The 24,987-nt window shown below is 40.8% G+C and overlaps 1 protein-coding gene across 1 annotated transcript in view; it reads left to right on the top strand.

Annotated features, from left to right (window-relative positions):
• Window positions 1-24,987, top strand: part of ATP6V1A (ATPase H+ transporting V1 subunit A) — a 69,769-nt gene that overhangs the window by 33,083 nt on the left and 11,699 nt on the right. Inside the window, exons 6-13 of the mRNA XM_081085659.1 lie at window positions 4,583-4,734; window positions 8,923-9,085; window positions 9,599-9,707; window positions 17,967-18,089; window positions 18,186-18,300; window positions 19,373-19,436; window positions 20,974-21,177; window positions 23,706-23,800. Of these exons, the coding sequence (XP_080941785.1) occupies window positions 4,583-4,734; window positions 8,923-9,085; window positions 9,599-9,707; window positions 17,967-18,089; window positions 18,186-18,300; window positions 19,373-19,436; window positions 20,974-21,177; window positions 23,706-23,800 (1,025 nt within the window). The remainder of the gene's footprint in view (window positions 1-4,582; window positions 4,735-8,922; window positions 9,086-9,598; window positions 9,708-17,966; window positions 18,090-18,185; window positions 18,301-19,372; window positions 19,437-20,973; window positions 21,178-23,705; window positions 23,801-24,987) is intronic.

The raw sequence follows: 24,987 nt of genomic DNA, 5'->3' as shown, positions 1-24,987 counted from the left end.
GATTGGCTGCCTCCTGCCTGCCCCGCACTGGGGATCAAGACCACAACCCAGGTGTGTGCACTGACTGGGATCCGAACTATGCCCTCCTGGTTACATAGTTGACGCTCAACCACTGAACCATGCCAGCCAGGCCATAGTGTTTCTTTTTTGAGAGAGAACTATCTATAACAGTGATGGCGAACCTATGACCCGCGTGTCAGAGGTGACACGCGAACTCATTTTTTGGTTGATTTTTCTTTGTTAAATGGCATTTAAATATATAAAATAAATATCAAAAATATACATCTTTGTTTTACTATGGTTGCAAATATCAAACAATTTCTATATGTGACACGGCATCAGAGTTAAGTTAGGGTTTTTCAAAATGCTGACACGCCTAGCTCAAAAGGTTCGCCATCACTGATCTATAATAATAAAAGCGTAACATGCAAATTGACTGAACGACCAAACAGCAAGACGACCATCCAGACTACCTTCCAGACAACCATGCTATGACACGCGCTGGCAGCACTGTGGTGGGTGGGCGGGGCCTCCCTCTGCACAGTGATCGATCGAGGAGCCCCACAGAGGGAGGTCCAGGCCACCGGCCAGCAACGCTGTGGCAGGTGTGCAGGGCTGGCCAGCAACCGCCCCGCAGAGGGAGGCCCAGGCCAGCCAAGTGATCGCACCCCATGCCTGTCACCTGCAGAGGAAGGTGACGGGTGGTGGGGGCGGGGGGTCAGCGCCTCACAGGTGGCAAGTGGTGGCAGGGGTGGGGCCAGCTGCCGGCAGCCAGGAGAAGGCAAGCCCTGATAGGCCTTGATCACCAGCCAGGCCTAGGGACCCTACCTGAGGGGTCCTGGATTGCTAGAGGGCACAGGCCGGGCTGAGAAATCCCCCTCCCTGCATGAATTTCGTGCACCGGGCCTCTAGTCTATATATCTAATCTAATAAAAGAGAAACATGGTAATTGGCGTACGACCGCTACCCTTCCCATTGGCTAATCAGGGAGATATGCAAATTAACTGTCAGCCAAGATGGCGGCCAGCAGCCAGGCAGCTTGAAACTAACATGAGGCTTGCTTGCTTCAGTGACGGAGGACTCCAACGTTCCCCGCCTGCCTTGCCGGCCTCTGAGCCTGCAGTTTGAAACATTTTAACAAATATAGAAGCTAAAAAAAAACCCCAGAAACCAGCTTTCAGCGAGCTGGGATCTCAGAGCTGGAGTCAGAGCTGGAGTTATACCTTGTTTCGATTACCTACTTTCAGCAGCAGAGGCCTAAGAGCTGGAGCCTCAGAGCTAAAGCTGGCCCAGAATTAAAAAAGAAAAAGAAAAAAAGCAGTTGGGAGCTTCAGTCCCAGCCTGAAAACAGCCCTCAGCCCCTCACCCAGACTGGCCAGGCACCCCAGTGGGGACCCCCACCCTGAAGGGTGTGTGACCAGCTGCAAACAGCCCTCAGCCCCTCACCCAGGTTGGCCAGGCACCCCAGTGGGGACCCCCACCCTGATCCAGGACACCCTTCAGGGCAAACCAGCCAGTCCCACCCATGCACCAGGCCTCTATCCTATATAGTAAAAGGGTAATATGCCTCCCAGCACCGGGATCAGCGGAGCTGAGAGGCCTCCCGGCACTGGGATCATCGTGACAGGGGGCAGCGCCCAAACCCCCTGATCGCCCTGCAGCTCTGTGTGTGACAGGGGGCGGGGCCACAACCTCCCTATCCTCCCTGCTCTGTTCGTGACAGGGGAAGGTGCCCCAACCTCCTGATCAGCCCTGCTCTGTGCCTGATACGGGGAAGCTCCCCAACCTCTGATCTCCCTGTGGCTCTGTGTGTGACAGGGTGCGGCGCCCCAACCCCCCCACCCCCACGGGCCCTGCTCTGTGTGTGACAGGGTAGAGCCATAACTTCCCTATAGGCCCTGCCCTGAGTGTGAGAGTGGCGGCGCCCCAACCCCCTGATCGGCCCTGCTCTGTGGGTGATAGAGGGTGGTGCCACAACCCCCACCCCTCCCACGGGCCCTGCTCTGTGTGTGATGGGGTAGAGCCATAACCTCCCCATCGGCCCTGCCCTGAGTGTGAGAGTGGTGGCATCCCAACCCCCTGATGGCCCTGCTCTGTGGGTGATAGAGGACGGTGCCCCAACCCCCTGATGGGCCCTGCTCTGTGTGTGACGGGGCGGTGCCCCAACTCCCCTATCGGCCCTACTCTCTGAGTGACAGGGGGGACCTCCTCAACCCCCTGATGGGCCCTGCTCTGTGCATGACAGGGGGTGGCGCCGCAACATCCCCATCGACCCTGCCTTGAGTGTGACAGGGTGCGGTGCCCCAACTCCCCAATCGGCCCTTCTCTGAGCCCGACCAGGGGCTGCACCTAGGGATTGGGCCTGCCCTCTGCCACCCGGGAGCAGGCCTAAGCCAGCAGGGCGTTATCTCCCGAGGGGTCCCAGACTGCTAGACGGCACAGGCCAGGCTGAGGGGCCCCCCCTTCCCCCCAAGTGCACAAATTTTTGTGCACCGGGCCTCTAATATATATATAAAAGCCTAAATGACCGAATGACCTGTTGCTATGACACACACTGACCACCAGGAGGCAGATGCTCAACACAGGAGCTGCCCCCTGGTGGTCAGTGCACTCCCACAGCAGGAGCACCACTCAATTGACCGACAAGCACCAGACTCAGGGCTCACAGCTGGCAAGCATTGCTGTGGTGGTGCAAGCTTCCCAATCAGGACTGACTGGGCATGAACCTGCGGTAGGTGCAGCAGGGCCGGGATGAGCAGGAGTGGCAGGCAGTAGTGGCAGGCGGAATTGGGCTGCCGATTTCAGCCCAATCTCCACAGGCCACGCCAAGGGACCCCACCAGTGCACGAAACCGTGCACCAGGCCTCTAGTCTAGTATAACATTTTCCTACTTCGTTAATTTATGCATTTAGGCTACATTCCTTAAAGCCCTGATTCTTTAGACCTGTAACAGACTTTGATTTTAATTGTCAATCTGTATTCACATAATTAGTTACATAATGGATTACATGAATTCTTGGGTGAGCCATTTAAAACTTAGTCCTTTAATGTTATTGATAATCATATCATATCAAATCCCTAATTGTCTTTGTGGGTATGAAGATTACTATTGCAAAGACAAGTGTAACATATCACTTTTTCCTAATAAAATGTGATAAAATATAATTTTCCAGTTATTTCACAAAAATAAGTCTGTGCTGTATAATATGTAGAGAGCAAGAGTTAAGATTGAAGTTCTGGGCAACCAGCTAGCCTTAACTCACTAGCTTAGAGACTCATTCACGTTTATGTGGAAGAACCACCCTAAAGTGGTTCATGTATCAACAGAATTACAGATTTTATAGGTCTTTCGACTTTGGAATTATTTGTGAATAGTTGAAATCATGTCAATGTTCATAAATGTTAGAGTATTACTAATTATTTTTTGGCTTTTGCAAATATTTTTAAATATTTAACCTTGCCCTGGCTGGTTTGGCTCAGTGGATAGAGCATCGGCCTGCGGACTCGAGGGTCCCAGGTTCGATTCCGGTCAAGGGCATGTACCTTGGTTGCGGGCACATCCCCAGTAGGGGGTGTGCAGGAGGCAGCTGATCGATGTTTCTCTCTCATCGATGTTTCTAGCTCTCTATTCCTCTCCCTTCCTCTCTAAAAAAATCAAAACATATTAAAAAAATATTTAACCTTATTAAATATTTTAGGGTTATTTAATAGATGTGTTTTTCTTTAAAGTAGTTATAGGAGCATTATAATAAAGTAAATAAAACAACAAATAGAAATTTATGAAAATATTCATTTTTTTCTCTCCCTCAGTCCCAGGAGTATCTCCTGTATCCTTCCAGACTTCTCCCTATGTATAGCCTCATAACTTAATTAACTGTTCCTCTATTACTTGAGATACCTCTTTCTCAAAAACTCCTAAGCTGTTTTTATTTTATTTTTAATTTTTAAATATACTGATTTTTTACAGAGAGGAAGGGAGAGAGATAGAGAGTTAGAAACATCGATGAGAGAGAAACATAGATCAGCTGCCTCCTGCACATCTCCTACTGGGGATGTGCCCACAACCCAGGTACATGCCCTTGACCGGAATCGAACCTGGGACCTTTCAGTCCGCAGGCCGACGCTCTACTCACTGAGCCAAACCGGTTTTGGCCTAAGCTGTTTTTAATCACAAAAACAGTAATAAGGGCCGAACAGTAATAGAATGGAATATAAAGATTTACAATAAAAAGTATAAATCTACTTCCTCACTTCCCTACAAAACACCTTCCTACCACCAAGAAGAATCTGAGGTTACTTTGATTTAGAGCAGTGGTTCTCAATCTGTGGGTCGCAACCTCTTTGGCGGTCAAACGACCCTTTCACAGGGGTCGCCTAAGACCATCCTGCATATCAGATATTTACATTACAATTCATAACAGTAGCAACATTACAGTTATGAAGTAGCAACGAACATAATTTTATGGTTGGGTCACAACATGAGGAACTGTATTTAAAGGGCCAGAAGGTTGAGAACCACTGATTTAGAGGCATAGATGTTTATAAATTTGACTGTGCTTCAAATCCTGATGTATTTTTATAGGATGTTGTCTTGGAGCTGGAATTTGAAGGTATAAAGGATAAGTTCAGCATGGTCCAGGTATGGCCTGTACGTCAAGTTCGGCCTGTCACTGAGAAGTTGCCTGCCAATCATCCTTTGTTGACTGGCCAGAGAATCCTTGATGCCCTTTTTCCGTAAGTTTGAGTTGTGTCCCAGTTTTCCCTGAGTTATTATCACCATAGTAAGCCTAATAACTATCTGCCATCATGCAAAGTTACTATAGTATTGACATATTGCCTGTGCTGTATGTTATATCCAGATACTTATATAGGTAAAGGTAATAAAAGCACATAGTGTTGCCCTGGCCAGCTTGGCTCAGTGGATAGAGCATCAGCCTGCGGATTGAAGGGTCCCAGGTCAATTCCAGCCAAGGGCACATGCCTGGGTTGCAGGCTTGATCCCCAGTGTGGGGTGTGCAGGAGGCAGCCAATCAATGATTCTCTCTCATCATTGATGTTTCTGTCTCTCTCTCCTTCTCCCTTCCTCTCTGAAATCAATAAAGAAATATATTTTTTAAAAAGCACATAGTGTTTATTTTTTGAGAGGAAAATATTCTTTATATATAAATATTTTATGTGCTAATCCTATAATACATTTTATCTAGAGACATTCTTTACTTTCCCCTTTCTACCTTCCACTGTTCTCCTCATTTTCACAGCCACATCTCTGGAAAGAATGAATATTTCTTTCCACCTTTCCCTCTCTAATTTACCATACTACTCTGCCCTTGGATCCACCACTCAACTGAAACTACTCTCACTAACATAGTCACTCCCATACTTAATAATTCAATAAATACGTTTTATTTTGTTCTACTCCTTCCTCTTTGAAACATCTTTCTTTGTTCTTCCTGTTAGCTTTTGTCCACAAGTTCTAATTCTTCATTGCAGGTTTGTTCTCCTTAATTTTGCTATTTCTTAGTGTTTTCCCTCTTTTAGGGCCTTTTTTCTCATCATTATATATCTTACCCTCTGAGGATAACTTCATCCACTCTCATCACTTAAATATTCATATATAGAATATACCAGGTATAGTCTCCAACATCTGTTTCTTCATCCCAAATTTCTTCTGCATTCCAGACTCATATATAAAACACTTCTGATTATACCTCTCCTTTTCAATGTCCTACAGGTGCCTCAAAGTAAGTATGTTCAAAACTAAAGCAATTATGTTAATCACCACTTCCTTCCTTACAACTTGCTCATTTTTCTTTGCTGCCTCTCTCAGCAAATGTCATCATCCATCCATCCTCCCAGTGAATGCCTAATCTAAAATCTGTTACTTCTCTCAAGGATCGTTTTTACGCTTCCACATCTCATTATTGAACAAGTGCTTTTATTCTTTTCCCTAAATATTTTTTGTCTGTATCTTTCCTCCCTGCTTCATGACCCTAATTAAGGCTCTTACCCTAATTCCTGCAGTAATCACATTTAATCAGACTTGCTATCGCCAGTCTTGCCTTCTTTCTAAGTGGTTGTCCTTATTAAATAGTGATCCATTTAAAACACATGTCTGTTCCTCACTGTTTCTTGAAAACCTTCAGTGCTCTTCATTGCTTTTAAAACAAATACAAATACATACTCCTTAACTCTTTACAAAGCTACCCATGATCTGGGCATTGCTTACCTTTCAATATTGTTTCAGGCACTTACTTGCCTAGCTACTTCCTTATATACCGTCTTCTAGGCATACTGAGGACTGTTAATTTCTCAAGCAGTGCTCCCTCTTGGATCTTGGCCATGCTGTTCTCTCTGCTGAAAATGTTACTTCCCTTTATCTGACTAATTTCTCTTTCCTTTCTAGTCTTATCTACTTTCAGGGAGACTTTCCTAACCCTACTCCAATCCAGTGTTAGACTGTGCACCGGTTCCTATGTATTCCCACAACACCTTGGTTGTTTTCTATGATAGCACTTTCACATTGGGTTGCATTGCTAAACTTCCAAACTGGGGCACACCCAGCCCTGCCTCCCCTCCCTAGGTTAATAGTGATTTGAAAGAGGTATGTAAAGCCATTGGATGAATGGGCATGCCTTCTGAATTTATCAGTCACTGAAAGATTTGGAGGAGAAAAGATTTTAATACATGTTAATTTTATATTGAAAAAAGTCAATTATTAAGGATGCAGTGTGATAGTGAATTTTTATGATAAAACACAATATTATAAAGAAATTTCCCTTATTCTCACATCTTATTTCTCCTGCCCAGACCTTCCCACCACACACACACCCTCACAACATTCAATTTCCTCTGCCCTTAACACATTGCGTACCGCATAGAAATCTCTAAGACATACGCCAGGGACCGCACATTTTTGGGCAAACTGCACGTTATTTAAATCATCATAATGCACTTTAGGTGTTGTTTTTCAATAATTATAACATTTTTATTTACAAAAACAAAGTTCCTAGTACTTTTTTAACATATGGTACTGCGTAAAACATTTTCCTCTATGAAGAGGGACCAAACAAAATTTACATAAGTATCTAGATTCACTGCTTTTTCCATGGGCATGAAAAACGAGAACACTCGTGAGCGGTCCTTAAAAGATGGCGCGCAAAACACGAGAAAACTCCTGAGTGGTACAAAATGTGTTAAGATTATTTCACTCTCCACTGCCACATTTTAGGGAAAGTGTGGAAGTGGCTGCTAAGTAATACTGCAATCACCAACTGACTGCAGTTTACCCCACTGTTATGTGAGTGCTCTGAATACAGAAACATGGCTATCTTTTTTTTTTTTAATCCTCACTCGAGGATATGGTTTTTATTTATTTTTTGAGGGAAGGGGAGGAGAGAGAAAAATGGGAGGGAGAAGGAGAGGGAAAGAAAGAGAAACATCAGTGTGAGAGAGAAACATCGGTTTCTTCCCATACGTGTCCTGACCATGGATGGAACTGGCAGCCTAAATATGTGCCCTGACCGGAAATCGAACCCACAACCTTTGGAAATCGAATCCAACTGAGCCACCCGGCCAAGGCAAACATTGCTGTCTTATTTTCTGTTGTCTTTCTAGCATCTCCGCGCACATTTTTTAATGTCCTGGAAGTACTTTGTAAATAGTTATTGAATGGATAAAAGGGGTTGACTGAATACCTTATCAAAAGTTTTTGTTCATTCACAGCAAGTCGTGAATTTAAGGTCTTCCTTTTTACCTCAGGAGACAATTTTCAAAAGTCTTTTATTTTTTTATTTTAGCTCTAATTCATAGGTTGTCCTTTCATGAACTAATTTCAATAAGCATTCAGAATATCATTAATACTATTTTATTTATCCTTTTTTGTGTGTATCCCTTTTCCTAAGGTATCTTGTGGAATCTACTTTCACTTTTCAATTATTCAAGCTGATAGAGATGATCAGTGATTAACAAACAATACTATTAAAGGTACTAACTAGGGGAGCAATTATCTATACTAATAAAAGGGTAATATGCTAATTAGACTGGATTGACTGGATGTCTTCCGGACGTCCGATGTCCTTCCAGACAAAACCACGGTGGTGGGGGCTGAGGCAGAGGCGGTTAAGGGCATTCAGGCCAGTAGGGGAGCAAGTGGTTAGGGGCAAGATCAGGCTGGCGTGAGGGAGTAAGCAGTTAGGGGCGAGATCAGGCTGGTGCAGGCGAGCAAGCAATTAGGGGCGAGATCAGGCCAGTGCAGGGGAGCAAGCAGTTAGGGGTGAGATCAGGCCGGTGGGGGGGAGCAAGCAGTTAGGGGCAAGATCAGGCCAGTGGGGAAGCAAGCAGTTAGGGGCAAGATCAGGCCAGCAGGGGAGCAGTTAGGGGCAATCACGCAGGCAGGCAGAGGTGGTTAGGGGCGATCAGGCCATCAGGGGAGCAGTTAGGGGCAATCAGACAGGCAGGCAGAGGTGGTTAGGGGCGATCAGGTCGGCAGGGGAGCAGTTAGGGGTGATAAGGCCAGCAGGGGAGCAGTTAGGGGCAATCTGGCAGGCAGGCAGAGGTGGTTGGGGCAATCAGGTTGGCAGGGGAGTAGTTAGGGGCGATCAAGTCAGCAGGAGAGCAGTTAGGAGCATCGGGCTGGCAGGCAGAGTGTTTAGGGGCGATCAGGCAGGCAGGCAGGCGAGAGGTTAGGAGCCAGGGGTCCTGGATTGGAAAGGGTGCAGGCCGGGCTGAGGGATACCCCCCCCCCCCCCCCGTGCACGAATTTCATGCTCTGGGCCTCTAGTACCTATATAATTGGTCTGTGTAAGTGTATACATATAGCTACACAGGAAAATATTTCAAAGTTCTTTCTTTAACTTACACCTATTTTATTTACTGGCATTTATTAGTAAGTGAAGTAATTTACACTTTGTTTTCTTTGTTTAGATGTGTGCAGGGAGGAACTACTGCAATCCCGGGAGCTTTTGGCTGTGGAAAGACAGTGATTTCACAGTCTCTGTCCAAGTATTCGAACAGTGACGTAATCATCTATGTAGGATGTGGTGAAAGAGGAAATGAGATGTCTGAAGTCCTCCGCGACTTCCCAGAGGTCTGTATCTATAGAGTTTCAAGTAATATTTTAGAGAAAATACTACTAATCAACCTTCACTGGCAATTAATAAAGCTTTGTGTTATATCTAGAGCATTACTCTCATTTATCAAGGATCTTTTAAGGAATTTTCTAATTAGACTCATGATTCAATTTATATATTTAAGGAAAGGAATTTGTTTCAGCCAGACACTTGTAAGTTTCTTTTTGTAGTCTGGTGGCTTTCAGTTATTGGGAGAATATAAAGTAGACACTAGGCTTTATATGATTTTCTAGGTAACTGTAGTAATAATATTCCTTTTTCCGTAAAATAATGGATTTCACTTAGGAAATGGAAATAATGGCTGTCGTTTTTACAGCACAGTGGGACAGGGAGATGAGGTTGGAGGGATGGAGAATATTATTTTGGCAACACTGATTAGAAGAGAAGTTAAATATAGACAGTTTGTAAAAAAGAGACTAAAATGTTCTATTTAGAAATTAGAAGATCACTAATAGATTGTTTGCCTCTAGCTCACAATGGAAGTTGATGGTAAGGTAGAGTCAATTATGAAGAGGACAGCTTTGGTAGCCAATACCTCCAACATGCCTGTGGCTGCCAGGGAAGCCTCTATTTATACTGGTGAGTATATGAATTAGAATAAAAGCAGTTAACATTCATTCTTCAGTTTAGAGCTAACACCAAACTCTTTCTTTTCCAAAGAACTTTTCTTTCATTCTAAAATACCTTTGTTTATATAACCATATCCCTAGTTTCTAAAAAATATTTTACTTATATCTTGAGAATATGTCAATAAAAGACATTTATAAAGCTGCCCCAATCTTTTTAATGACTATAAAATGATGAATCTTCTATTACTATGTTTTTTTCCTTACACTTTTGACCATCAATCTATCTCTGAATGAACCTGTATCTCTATAACATGAATCATCAGCTTTGAGTTATTATATTTTGATTCCTGGATATGAGAGATAAGAATATCATTGTGTTTATATAGTACCTTCTATCTATACTCCCACATCCATCCCAGCTTTTGGTACTTTTATTTCTACATTTTCAGGATTTATAATTTTTACCTTCTTTTCTGTGACCATAAATCCAATATCTGTGTTAGACTTAGACCTATAATAAAATGGAGTCAGTGCTCACTGGCAGTTCTTTGACTATAGTTCCTCTATTTGTTTTGTGGTTGGCTAAAATTTTTGGAAGTTTCTTCAAGAAAGGCTATGGAGCCGAAACCGGTTTGGCTCAGTGGATAGAGCGTCGGCCTGCGGACTGAAGGGTCCCAGGTTCGATTCCGGTCAAGGGCATGTACCTGGGTTGCGGGCACATCCCCGGTGGGAGATGTGCAGGAGGCAGCTGATCGATGTTTCTCACTCATTGATGTTTCTAACTTTCTATCTCTCTCCCTTCCTCTCTGTGAAAAATCAATAAAATATATTTAAAAAAAAAGAAAGGCTATGGAAACTATATTTCCTGAATTTTTTCTTTATAAGTTTGGTTTTTTCTCTTGCCTTTATATTTTAACAATAGTTTGACTGAATATAAAATTTTTGGATCATATTTCTTTCCTTGACAATTCTTATTCTAGCATCTATGAATATGTTTTTTATTTTGGAAAAATTTCAAGTGTTGTTTCTGAAACTTTTTCTCTTCTATTATGGTTATCTTCTTCAAAGTAGATACACTGAATCGCCTTTATCTATTTCCATATGCATCATTTCCTCTAACCCTTTTTATTTAACCTTTTGTTCATAAGTTCTATGGTGTTTATTTTTTATGTTGCTTCTAATGAAACCTTCATTTTCTTCCAGCTCCTTGTTAAGTTCTGCTGGTTCATGAAACATCTTTTCTGATCTTACTGTATATTCCTTGAGATTTTACTTTGCAGTAGGATGAATTAAAATTTTCTTTAATTAATTAGAGTTTTCATCTGTTCCTTTGCCATCATTGTATTTTGTTCTATTTTCTTCTATATTTGTTGTTTTTGTTCTTATACTGATGTTTGTTAATACTATTATTTTTCTTTGTAGGAGATGGGAGGGGTGGTTTTAGCTATGCTCTAGAGTAGCAGGACTTCTTCATGGTAATCTGTGAACTTTGTTATAGCATGGAATGGTATCAGTACGTCATTTTTCTCTTTTCCTCTCTTGCCAATACAGTTTGCAGCTGCAAAGTCACAAGATTTCTTTCTCCTCCACCCTGCTTCATACCCATCTTTTACTTACTGAAAAGTAGGAGTGCCTAGCTGTGTTTTATTTTTGTCCCCATCTTCCTTCTCCTTGATGCCATAATTGGGTCCAAGGAACTCCTGCTACTACCCTTGAATCCCTTTTGCAATGTCCCAAACAGTTACTGGTTTTGTCCCTCAAGAGGTGTCTCCTAGCTTGCAGAAGCTTGATCTGAGATGTGCAGCCTCAGGTAAATTATTTTTGTCTTCCCACACCCTTATTTGTTTTGTTGTTTTTTTAAATCTCATTTAGATGGCTTTCCACATTATTTTGTTGTGGAGCTAAATATGGCCCCTAATTTTTGATGATGAAGTTGAGTTATAGTATTTCTTATTCTCCTTGGTTAGTAATTATTTTTATGCGGAGAAGGAGAAAATGACATTCATCTATTATTTTAAGACAGTAAGTCTATAAATGGCTACATAGTATACCTTTGTATGGATATATCAGAATTTATTTAACCAGCATCCTTTTGGTGGACTCTTGGGTTATTGGTTTTTTTCTTTCTTTCTTTTTTTTTTTTTAATTAAATCTTCATTGTTCAGATTATTACATTTGTTCCTCTTTTTTCCCCCCATAACTCCCCTCCACCCAGTTCCCACCCCACCCTCCGACTCACTACCCACCCACTGTCCTCATCCATAGGTGTACGATTTTTATCCAGTCTCTTCCCGCATCCCCCACACCCCTTTCCCCCCAAAGAATAGTCAGTCCATTCCCTTTCTATGCCCCTGATTCTATTATAATCACCATTTCGTTCTGTTAATCAGATTATCTATTCACTTGATTTTTAGATTCACTTGTTGATAGATGTGTATTTGTTGTTCATAATTTGTATCTTTACCTTTTTCTTCTTCTTCCTCTTAAAGGATACCTTTCAGCATTTCATATAATCCTGGTTTGGTAGCGATGAACTCCTTTAGCTTTTTCTTATCTGTGAAGCTCTTTATCTGACCTTCAGTTCTGAATGATAGCTTTGCTGGATAAAGTAATCTTGGTTGTAGGTTCTTGGCATTCATCACTTTGAATATTTCTTGCCACTCCCTTCTGGCCTGCAAAGTTTCTGTTGAGAAATCAGCTGACAGTTGTATGGGTGCTCCCTTGTAGGTAACTGAGTTTCTTTCTCTTGCTGCTTTTAAGATTCTCTCTTTGTCTTTTGCTCTTGGCATTTTAATTATGATGTGTCTTGGTGTGGTCCTCTTTGGATTCCTTTTGTTTGGAGTTCTCTGTGCATCCTGGACTTGTAAGTCTCTTTCTTTCACCAGGTAGGGGAAGTTTTCTGTCATTATTTCTTCAAATAGGTTTTCAGTATCTTGGTCTCTCTCTTCTTCTGGCACCCCTATAATTCTGATGTTGGTACGTGTGAAGTTGTCCCAGAGGCTCCTTACACTATCTTCGTATTTTCGGATTCTTTTTTCATTTTGCTTTTCCGGTTGGGTGTTTTTTGCTTCTTCATATTTCAAATCTTTGACTTGATTCTTGGGATCCTCTAGTCTGCTGTTGGGAGTCTGTATAATATCCTCCATTTCAGTCAGTGTATGCTTAATTTCCAGTTGGTCCTTTATCATAACCTCGAGGGTCTGACTAGATTTCTTGAGGATCTCACTACATTTATCGGCGGTCTCACCAGTCTTTTGAAGTGTCTTACTAAATTTATCGGCGGCTTCTAGAAAGTTCTTGAAAAACCTTAAAAGTGTGGTTTTGAACTCTATATCCAGTCGTTTGCTTTCCTCCTTTTCTGTCATTTGTGTCCTGTTTCTTTGTCTCCACATTTTTTATGCTTCCCTTTGTTGATAACGTGATTTTCTTTGCTAATTGTCTTCTAGGGCCCAGTGGTTTAGCCTCCCCAATTACCTGAGGAGGACACTCTTGGTGCACCCCTTTGTGGGGTTTGTGCACAGTCTTGTTGTAGCTAAGCCTTGATTGTTGTAGGTAACACTGGGAGGAATTGACCTCCAGGCCAATTGGTTGTGAGAATCAGCTGTGTCTGCAGTGGGAGAACTTCTGTGCTGGAGACACCCCTCCGGGGCAAGACTTGCTTCAATAGGGCTTTGGTGCTCACTGAGTCTGCCCCCTGAGTGTGTCCTTTATGGATCCGAGGAGCTGCACACTGGATGGTCCCACTCTGACCACTGGGCACAATGGCTCCTGGATCTCTAGGGAGGTGCTAATCTAGCCTCTGCCTGAGGCTATCCAGCAAAAGCCTCCGTGCAGGGCTTGGGCAGGGTGGGTCCCATGGGATCAACAGGCGGGCCTGGCAGTTATGGCTTCCCTCAGAGGCCCTGCTTTCTCAGTGTCCCGGCAATTGCTGTAAGCACCTCCGAGAGAAAGCTGCCCTCTAGTTCCGACCGATGCCAGACAGTCCTGCTTCTCCTGTTTGAGTCTGGGTCCCCAGAGATTCACTCGGAACTGGAGCTCAGGGCCTCGGACTCCCTCCCAATTGAAAAAGACAGCCGTGCCCTCAGCCGCCAGCCCGCTCCGCATGCGCCTCTGTACCTTAGTATTTTACTTCCGCACTGCGCCTCCTCTGAGTCTCGGTATGCTTTTCTCTTTTCTTCTAGTTGTAGAATTTCCACTCAGCCAGCCTTCCTGTGGTTCTGGATGATGTCCGTTCCATCTTTTAGTTGTATTTTTGAAGTGGTTGTGCGAGGCAGCAAACTCCGGTGTTTACCTATGCCGCCATCTTCTCTTTATTTTATTTTATTTTTTTTAAGGGGAGAATGATGATTTTTATTTTTATTTATTTTTTAAATATATTTTATTGATTTTTTTCAGAGAGGAAGTGCGAGGGATAGAGAGATGGAAACATCAATGAGAGAGAAACATCGGTCAGCTGCCTCCTGCACACTCCCTACTGGGGATGTGCCCACAACCAAGGTACATGCTCTTGACCGGAATTGAACCTGAGACCCTTGGGTCTGCAGACTGACGCTCTATCTAGTGAGCCAAACCGGTTAGGGCAGTATTTTTTCTTTATTGATTAAGGTATTTCACATTGTCTTTATCCCCCCAATGCTACCCCACCCCCCACTCGTCCCCTCACCCCCTGATGTCTGTGTCCATTGGTTAGGCTTATATGCATGCATACAAGTCCTTTGGTTGATCTCTCCCCCTTACCTCCACCCTCCCCTACCTTCCCTCTTAGGTTTGATAGTCTGATTGATGCTTTTCTGTCTCTGGATCTGTTTTTGTTCATCAGTTTATATTCTACAAATAAGTGAAATCGTGTGATATTTATCTTTCTCTGACTGGCTTATTTTGCTTAGCATAATGCTCTCCAGGTCCATCCATGCTTTTGCAAATGGTAAGAATTCCTTCTTTTTTACTGGAGCATAGTATTCCATTGTGTAGATATACCACAGTTTTCCAATCCACTCATCTGCTGATGGGCACTTAGGCTGTTTCCAAATCTTAACTATGGTGAATTGTGGTGCTATGAACATAGGGGTGCATATATCCTTTCTGATTGGTGTTTCTAGTTTTTTGGGATATATTCCTAGAAGTGGGATCACTGGGTCAAATGGTAGTTCTATTTTTTGTTTTTTGGGGAAACTCTGTACTGTTCTCCACATTGGCTGCACCAGTCTGCATTCCCACCAGCAGTGTATGAGGGTTCCTTTTCCTCTGCATCCTCAGCAGCACTTGTCGTTTGTTGATTTGTTGATGATTGCCTTTCTGACAGGTGTGAGATGGTACCTCATTGTACCTCTCGGATGATTAGTGGACTTTGAGCATGTTTTCATATGTCTCTTGGCTTTCCTTATGTCTTCTGTGGAAAAGTATCTATTTAGGTCCGTTGCCCATTTTTTGATTGGATTGTTTATCTTCCTTTTGTTAAGTTGTATGAGCAAAGTTCGCATCACTAAAATATTTTTTTTTCGTTATTTGAGCCAAAGTGATGATAATGCCAGGAAGTAAGATTTTAAATGCTCTCACTAAAACATTCTTGTACATATTTTTTACACTGTTTCTTTGCATGTTTTGTGTGTACATTTTTGGTACATTTTTATAAGGTAAATTCTTAGCAAAATTGCTAAAAATACAACTCTTAGTGCAGATTTTGGATTCTGGTAACTTGGATTCTGGTAACCTTTCAAAAGGAGTAACAACAAACAAGAGTTGTATTTCTCCACATCCTCACCAATGCTAGTTTTTTCAGTGTTTTCTTGTAATCTATACTAATAAAAGCGTAGATGGCCCTTGCACCTTTGCGCAATGCCCTCACGTAATCATAAGATGGCCGCCCCCATGTCATCACAAGAAGGCCGGCAGGGGAGGGCAGTTGGGGTAATTGGGCTGACAGGGGAGCAGTTAGGCATCAATTGGGCTAGCAGCAGAGCGGTTAGGGGGCGATCAGGCTGGCAGGCAGAAGCGGTTAGGGGCAATCAGGCAGGCAGGCAGGCGAGTGGTTAGGAGCCAGCAGTCCTGGATGTGAGAGGGATGTCTGACTGTGGGATTGGGCCTAAACCAGCAGTCAGACATCCCCCAAGGGGTCCCATATTGGAGGCTGGACTGAGGGACACCCCCCCCTCCATGCATGAATTTTGTTTACTGGGCCTCTAGTCCCATATAATAAAAGCCTAATGTTCAAATTGACTGAACAGCAGAATGACCAGTGGAATGACCGGTTGCTATGATATGCACTGACTACCAGGTGGCCGATGCTCAACGCAGGAGCTGCCCCCAGCATGCAGGCCCCAGGCCAGCCAAGGCGGGTGCCAGTGGGGGCACCCCCGATTGCCCTGCCGGTTGCCCCTCAGAGGGAGGTGACCAGCAGCGGGGAGCGGGGCCCGGCAAGCAGGTGGTGGCAGCCTGGCCAAAGTGGGTGCCAGCGGGCCTCCCCCCGCTCTCCCCCCCTCCCCGATCGCTAGTCACCCCACAGATCGACCCTGATCACCAGCCAGGCCTAGGGACCCTACCCATGCACGAATTTCGTGCACCAAGGCCTCTAGTAGTTAATAAACATAAAGAAAAGTTGAAAGAATGTTACAATGAACACCCAAACACCCAACACCTAGAATTATCAATTAACATATTACAATTCTTGCTTTATTAGATGCCTATTTAGTCTGTTTTTCTTAACTGAGCTATATATCGTCTTTCCTATGTATATTAATCATTTGAAAATTGCCATAATTGGGTCCAAGGAACTCAGTTTTGGATAGTAGTTGTTTTTCCTACTGATTTGTAAAAGCTCTTTGAAATTAGTCTTTTATATGTCGTGAGTTGCAAATGTTTTCCCAGTTTGTTCATATTTTAGTTTTGTCTGGGGGTTTTGTTTTTTCCCCTATTGTAGGCACCAATCTTTAGGTCTGTGAAACTTCTTTGAGGCTTACTTGTGTATATGTCTCTTCTACCAAGTCTTTCCAATATATGCACACAATTGTTAGTGAATGTCATCAGGGAAACTTAAAAACATAGCCGTGCTTGTATAAAAGCGGATCTGGTCCTATCATCAGATTGAAACATGAAATAATTATTGTGTTTTTTAACCTTTAATAGTGATAAGTAATATTTCTTAAAGACTTTTTTCATGGAACCATTTTTTAGAAGCCTCGGAAATTGGTACTTTTTATTCTGAAATAAGTACTATGATAAATAGTTAAGTGCTGAATTTTCCAACAACTATTTTGTTTTACCTACTATAAGCCTCTGTTTCTTTACTAGTAAAATAAAGGAACTGGAGCCATAGATTTCGAGAGTCTTATAATGTAGCAACAACTGTAAATTTCTAATAGCTTAGAGTTGCATAGTTCTTTGTACTTCTTAGAGGGCATTTATATGTGTCATTTAATCTCATGCATATAGGCAGATAGGGCAAGAGCTTTATTATTTTAACGTATTAGGAAACCACACTGGGAAATGAAGTTACTTAGCTAAGGTCAATGACAGACCAGAAACTAGAATCCAGCACTTCTTCTTATAGATTACCTTCTTCAAAGGGGTTTACTATATGTATGATTTTAGAGGACAGGACTTGTTCTGCATAGCAGAATGATCTGGATAATTAAGATATTACTCATGTTAATAATATATGCTACTTTTGAAAAATAACCAAACAAGCTAATTGGTTGAGGGTTTTTTGGTGCGTATATATGTGACACATACGTAAAAACTATATGGGAAATTAATTTCAAACTTAATTATAATAATAGGGAAAAGAAGAGAGAAAAAGCCTTTTTCAACCCTTTAGAATGTATATCATATTAAGGTAGACTAGGCTGTGGCAACAAATACACCTTAATACAATTACTCAATAATAATAGACATTTATTTAAAGTGGTTAGGGGACTCTTTACTCTGTCATTCTGGGCTGGGACCCAGACTGAAAAGAACTCTTTCATTTCAGCCCAGGCCCTCCAGAGCTCCTGGGAGCTCGCTCCCTCTCAGTAAGCCAGAAGGAAGATGTGGCCTGCCTGGCAGTGAAGCACATTACTTTGATTAGCTATAAGTCAGTTTACACGGCCATATCTAAATGCAAAGGAGGTTATAGGAAATATAATTCATCTGTGTGTCCAAAAGAAGAAGAATAGATTTTGGTAAACAGCAGATTGTCTCATGTACTTCTTGCTTTAAAGTTTTCTCAAGGGTGAAAAAGTCAGGATTATACATTATAGCATTATAACTTATAGTATTCTTCCCAATTTAGGAATTACATTGTCAGAATATTTCCGTGACATGGGCTATAACGTCAGTATGATGGCTGACTCCACTTCTAGATGGGCTGAGGCCCTTAGAGAAATCTCTGGCCGCTTAGCTGAAATGCCTGCAGGTAAGTCTGTGTATCACTTATTATGTAAGCAAAACTGATAGGTTTTCCGGGATTGCCCTAGTACCTTTCTTTTTAAATTGTTTTTTCATTTTTCAGATAGTGGATATCCTGCATATCTTGGTGCCCGTCTGGCCTCTTTCTATGAGCGAGCAGGCAGGGTGAAATGTCTTGGAAATCCTGAAAGAGAAGGGAGTGTCAGCATTGTAGGAGCGTAAGTACCTAAACTATTTACTTTTCAAAGGAGAAAAAGGGTCATTTATTATTTATTTATTTTAATAGGATCATTTATCTTGAAGGGAAAATACTTAGCCTCTCTGGGAGCAGTGATTCTTACCAAAGTTGCACATCAAAGTCATCCAACGAGCTCTCTAGGTCATTTCTTTATGTTCTGGTTCCACAAATGTGACTTGGCTGATTATTACATTTAAGTCACAATATCCTAGGAACAATTTAGAAAATTATAGACATGTTAAGGTAAGATTATATATATAAAAGGCTAAGTGACAGATGGTCTGACCGACAACCGGATGGTACATATGACACACACTGGCAATTTAAAAATAAATGTTGACTTGCACATGCGCGATACATGTAAAGCTCTCACTGGCGCCAATCACACACGTGTTTTGATCTGTCATTGTCAATTGTGAATTTGGTTGTTTTTGTTGACATTCAACGTGAACCACAGTGCGATTTATTCATTAACCATCCAACCAACCGGCTGTCCAGAACATATGATGCGCACTAGCAATTTAAAAATAAACGTTGACTCCCGCATGCGCAATACATATAAAGCTCTCACTGGCATCAATTACAAGTGTGTTTTAATTTTATGATACTATATTATATATACTATTTTAACATGTAAGTTTTTTCAGTAATGTAATCACCACATGAATCTTTCTCCCAATTAATTTCCTTTCAATGTGCACGAATCGTGCACTGGGCCACTAGTATTATGATAAAAACCAAGTGCAGATTCACGATCACTATTTAAAGCACACTTTGTTCTCAGAGCTTGTCTTTCATTCCTGCTTCATCTGTGTGATTAGAATAATGAAACTGCTTGTAATAAATATCTGTCTCATTTCTCATACTAGCAGGTATTTAATTATTCCTATTTGTTCTGCTTTCTATTTAAGATTTTTATGTAAAGTTTTCTTTCCAAAGGTCATTACTAAAGTTATTTATATTAAAAATCCATTAACATTAAAATTGACTTTCATATACAAGTTATTTTTCATAAGCATCCCTAATGACTATATTTTTTCTTTTAAATTTAGAGTTTCTCCACCTGGTGGTGATTTTTCTGACCCAGTTACATCTGCTACTCTCGGTATTGTTCAGGTATATCTTTTCTAGTATAGTTAACTTCCGATCTTGGCACCACCCTCCACCTCCATGGGGTGTTCTAATGTTATCCAAATAATCATGAAGTATTTAATATAGTCACTAAAGAGTAGGCGATGGTCAAGTCTATTTTAGTGTTTTATGAACATTCTTATCACTGAAAGCCTCAATGCTGTCTGTTCCTTCTTAGCTCTTTACCTGGGGTTTATAATAAATAATATCTATAAGTGGGAAATGTATCCGAAGTAGCAAAATTTATTAGCGTTAGAGTAATACTAACCTTTAAGTTAGAGTAATTTTAAAGTATTTTAAAGCAACTTTAAAGTATTTTTTAATTGATTTTAGAGAGGGGTAGGGAGAGAGAAACATTGATGTGAGAGATAAGCATTAATTGGTTGCCGTGACTGGGAATCAAACCTGACACCTTTGGTGTACATGGCGATGCTCCAACCAAATGAGCCACACTGACCAGGGCGAGTTAGAATAACTTTAGATGTGGAAACAAATGAGCCCCAAAATGTGTAATGGTAAAAACTCAGTGGCAGTTTTTTTCCCCTCCTGGTAGTAATTCAGGGCTCCTTCCATCCTGTGGCTCTACTATCTCCTAGCCTGATAATTGTCTGCATCTGGCCGGCACAAAGGGAACCTAGAGAAGGCACACCTATTTTCTGAACCTTTGGCTCAGACCGGGTACTCCATTCATTCTGCTAACCAAACCAGACAAAAGCAAAGCTAGAAAAATGTAGTTTCTGCCTAGGCAGATGCTTCCCAATGACAAGGCTTAAATGTTAGTGGATAGCTAGCCAATTTAGCCATTTAAAGAAGCCTAAATGAAAGATGTGTACAAACAGGGCTATGGTGGGGGGAAAAAAGTTGATGTACTCATAAGTATATGTATTATTCATGTGGGAAAAATAAAATATTTGCTTATGTTTTTGTCAATATTATATTAAAGGAAATGGCAGAGGCTAAATTTACAACTCTCAAAAGACCTTAACTTTTGCTAAAAAATTTTTTAAATTGTAGGGAAAGGGGGAGCAAGTTAGGGATGTATAAAATACACATGAATGTTTGGCCTCAGAAAAATAACTGTTAGGTCTTACTGGATTGGCCCTTCATGATAGGGAACTAAATTTAACCAGAACATTTAGAGGTTTTTTTAATCAAAGGGAATGTGTATTCTATCTCAGTGGGCATTTTCTGGTTCATCTGTTTATATTGCACCATAATAATCTTCAAAACAATAAATTTTTCTTTTTGCTACTTGATTTGATACACTATTAAGGAAATTCAGATAAATTTTGATTTATATGTACTATGCATCCTGAATTGAAAGGAGTATATTTTTTAATTGCAAGTTTTATTCTATTTCAATTATACTTAAACTAAAAATATACATTATTTGCCCCCCAAAATATATGCAATTACATATTAAGACAAAATATACCTCAATACATTTTTTTAAAACTTTTATTTTTTAAGAGAAATTATTCTTAAAATGATTGAAAGTTTGCTTGTTTTGTTTTTCAATCAGGTGTTCTGGGGCTTAGATAAGAAACTAGCTCAACGTAAGCATTTCCCCTCTGTCAACTGGCTAATCAGCTACAGCAAGTATATGCGTGCCTTGGATGAGTACTATGACAAGCACTTCACAGAGTTTGTTCCTCTGAGGACCAAAGCTAAGGAGATCCTGCAGGAAGAAGAAGATCTAGCAGAAATTGTACAGCTTGTGGGAAAGGTGAGTTATAAAATCCCACTGGAGCCCTGACCAGTTTGGCTCAGTGGATAGAGTGTCGGCCTGCAGACTGAAGGGTCCCAGGTTCGATTCCGGTCAAGGGCATGTACCTTGGTTGCGGGCACATCCCCAGTAAGGAGTGTGCAGGAGGCAGCCGATCGATGTTTCTCTCTCATTGATGTTTCTAACTCTCTATCCCTCTCCCTTCCTCTCTGTAAAAAATCAATAAAATATATTTTTTTAAAAATCCCACTGGAGTGTTGTAAGTACACTGGATATGCAGATTCTGCTTAGCAAAATGAGTACTTACGAAATATCTTTAAACTAATAGCATTTATAGATTATTTCTTTATTTTGGCAGACATTTGAGAGAACTGCTTGTGTTGTGAAAGGTAAAATAGTGATTATTGCTTTGATTTTTCTATTGATGAGTAGCAAATCACTCTCACACTTAGTGACTTAAAAGTGTTTTATTACTCATGGTTTTGGGTTTGATGGCCTCAGTTGGGTGTTCTTGCTTGGGATCCACATACAGTTGTGGTCATCTGATGGCTCAGGCTGGAGTTATTTGAAAGTTTCTTCCTTCACATGTCTTGTGCTGGGGTTGGGATGGCTGGAATAGTTAAGGGTTGGCTGGGCATTTCTGTCTCTATGTAGCACGTTCAGGGCTCTCAAAGTGAGTATTAAAAGAGAAAGAAAGTAGAAGCCACCAGCCTCTTAAGCCAGAGCCCCAAAACTAGTATAATGTGATTTCTGTCATTAATTTGGTCAAAGCAGTTTAGAGAGCTTGCCCACATGCAAGGGGAGGGGCTTTCACTTCAGAGTGGTCAGTTAAGAGAAGTAACTAAATTGTTAGAGCCTTTATATTCTTTTCAGTCACTTATAGCACTTAACATGGTCCTGGTTTTATTGTAGGTGAGAAAAAACATTTTTTTTTTTTAATTCTTTACCCGAGGAGATGTTTATTGATTATATATAGAGGAGGAGGAGAGAGAGGGAAAGAAGAAACATCGGTTGGTTGCACCCCATTCTGAACCCGCAACCTAGGTCCGTGCCCTGACCTTTTGGTATATGGGATGACGCTCCAAGCATCTGAGTTACCCAGCCAGGGCTTGATTTACTTTTATTTCTTGAAATAGACTGTACCTGTCACCAACCGAATTAGAGGGGGTAGAAGTAGGATCTATTAAAATATATTTTTTCAGGAGCACTGTGACTAAGGAAGATTGGATTTGACCCACCATGACCTTCCTAGTTAGAAATCTTGCCTGGCCAGTGTGGCTTGGTGATTGAGCGTCAACCTATGAACTAGGAGGTCACAGTGTGATTCTGGTCAGGGCACATGCCCAGGTTGCAGGCTCCATCCCTGTAGGGACGTGTAGGCAGCAGCCAATCAATGGTTGTCTCTAATCATTGATCTCTTTCTCTCTCTCTCTCTCTCTCCCTTTCTTTCTGAAATCTATAAAAATATATTTTTTAAAAAAGAAAAAGTTCAGGGGGGATTAATCGGTGTAAAAAAGGAGACATGTAATACTTTAAACAATAAAAGTTGTTGGATTTTGAAAAAAAGTTATCTACATATCACTGGTTGAATTTTATCCAATATCAAGACTGTTCCTTATTACTTCCAATGTAAATTTTTAATTGTTTCTGCATTTTTAAGCTCATTTAAAATGTTACACTATCTTTCAACTTTCATTGTCCTTGTATACATTTTTAAAAATAAATTCAGCCTTCTCTCTATAAAAAAAAAGTTCAAGGATCTGATGTGTGGTTATATAAAAAAAAAGAAAGAAATCTATTATCAGATCACGCTGTGAGGTTACTTTCGATCACTGAACATGTACATACCCCCTTTTTTACCCGCAAGGATTTGTCACAAAAATACAAATACTGTATGATTCCACTTATATAAGGTATCTAAAGTAGTGAAATTTGTAGCAAAAAGAAAGTAGAATGGTGTTTACCAGAGACTGAGGGAGTGGCGGGGGGAGTAGGAGGAAAAAGAGAGTTGTTATGTAAACTCTAATGGATATAGAGTTTCAGATTTGTAAAATGAAGTTATGAAAATCTGCCCTAGCTAGTTTGGTTCAGTGGACTGAAGGGTCCCAGGTTCGATTCCAGTCAAGGGCACATGCTCAGGTTGCGAGCTTGATCCCCAGTTAGGGGCGTGCAGGAGGCAGCCGATCAATGATTCTCTTTCATCATTGATGTTTCTATCTCTCACTCTTCCTTCCTCTCTGAAATCAACAAAAATATATTTTAAAAAATGTTTTGAAAATCTGTTTCACAATAGTGTGAATATATTGTACACTACTGAACAACACTTAAAAAATAGTGAAGATGATAAATTTTGCATTATATTTTTTACCACAATAAAAAAGAACATCAATAAAAAATAGTTATGAAGTGAATTTATAAATGGTAGATGATTGTGTGTGATCAGATAATTTCTGCTTGCTCATTGATTACAACCATGGTCCCACATTATGGAAGTAAATTTCTAAAATTATATACTTTTTCTCTTTTAGGCTTCTCTAGCAGAAACAGATAAAATCACTCTGGAGGTAGCCAAACTTATCAAAGATGATTTCCTACAACAAAATGGATATACTCCGTATGACAGGTAACCTATCCTTGCTATTTCTTTTTATAGATATAGTTTTTATTTTTTAATTACAGTTGATGTACAATATTATATTAGCTTCAAGTGTACAACTAGTGATTAGCTGTGGATATGCCATACAAAGTGATCTCCTTGATAATTCTAGTACCCATCTGACACCGTACATAGTTATTACAATACTATTGACTATATTTCTTAGGCCGTACATTACATCCCCATGACTATTCTGTAACTACCAATTTGTACTTCTTAATTCCTTCGCCTTTTTCCCCCAACCCACAACCCTAAACCCCTTCATCTGACAACTTTCAAAATGTTTTCTGTATTTATGAGTCTGTTTCTGGTCGACTTGTTTGTTTATTTATTTTTTTAGATTCCTCATCTAAGTGAAATTATACGACATTTGTCTTTCTCTGTCTGACTTACTTTACTCAGCACAATACCCTCTATGTTGAGCCATGTTGTTGCAGACGGCAAGATTTCATTCTTTTTTATAACTAACTCATATTCCATTGTTCGTATACACCACTTCCTTATCCATTCATCTCTCGATGGACACTTAGGTTGCTTCATATCGTGGCTATTGTAAATAATGCTACAGTGAATATATGGATGTATATATCTTTTTGATTTAGTGTTTTGGATGTCTTCCAATAAATATCTAGAAGTGGAATTGCTGGGTCCTTTGTAGTCTCTTGTTATAGCCTTTGTTTTTAAGTACTTTTATTCATATAAATATTGCTACCCCAGATTTTTTTTCTTATTTTTATGAAATATCTTTTTCCATCCATTTCCTTTCAGTGTGTGTGTGTCTTTTAATCTGATATAAATATCTTATAGACAGCCTATGTAGGGATCTCGTTTTGTTATCCACTCAGCCTCCATATCTTCTTTGATTGGAACATTTGATCAATTTGCATTTAAAGTATTTGTTGATAGATATATATTTATTGCCATAATACTGATTTGGTGGTAATGAACTACTTTAGCTTTTTCTTGTCTGGAAAACTTTTTATTTTCCTTCAATTCTTTTTTTTTTTTTTTAATATATTTTTATTGATATCAGAAAGGAAGGGAGAGAGATATAGAAACATCAGTGATGAGAGAGAACCATTGATCGGCTGCCTCCTGCACAGCCCCTACTGGGGATTGAGCCCGCAACACAGGCATATGCCTTTGACTGGAAT

This window comes from Myotis nattereri, assembly GCF_964212035.1.
Source record: "Myotis nattereri genome assembly, chromosome: 3".
Classification (NCBI taxonomy): domain Eukaryota; kingdom Metazoa; phylum Chordata; class Mammalia; order Chiroptera; family Vespertilionidae; genus Myotis; species Myotis nattereri.
The sequence above is the reverse complement of the archived record's forward strand: the minus strand, read 5'-3'. Positions and strand labels throughout refer to the sequence as shown.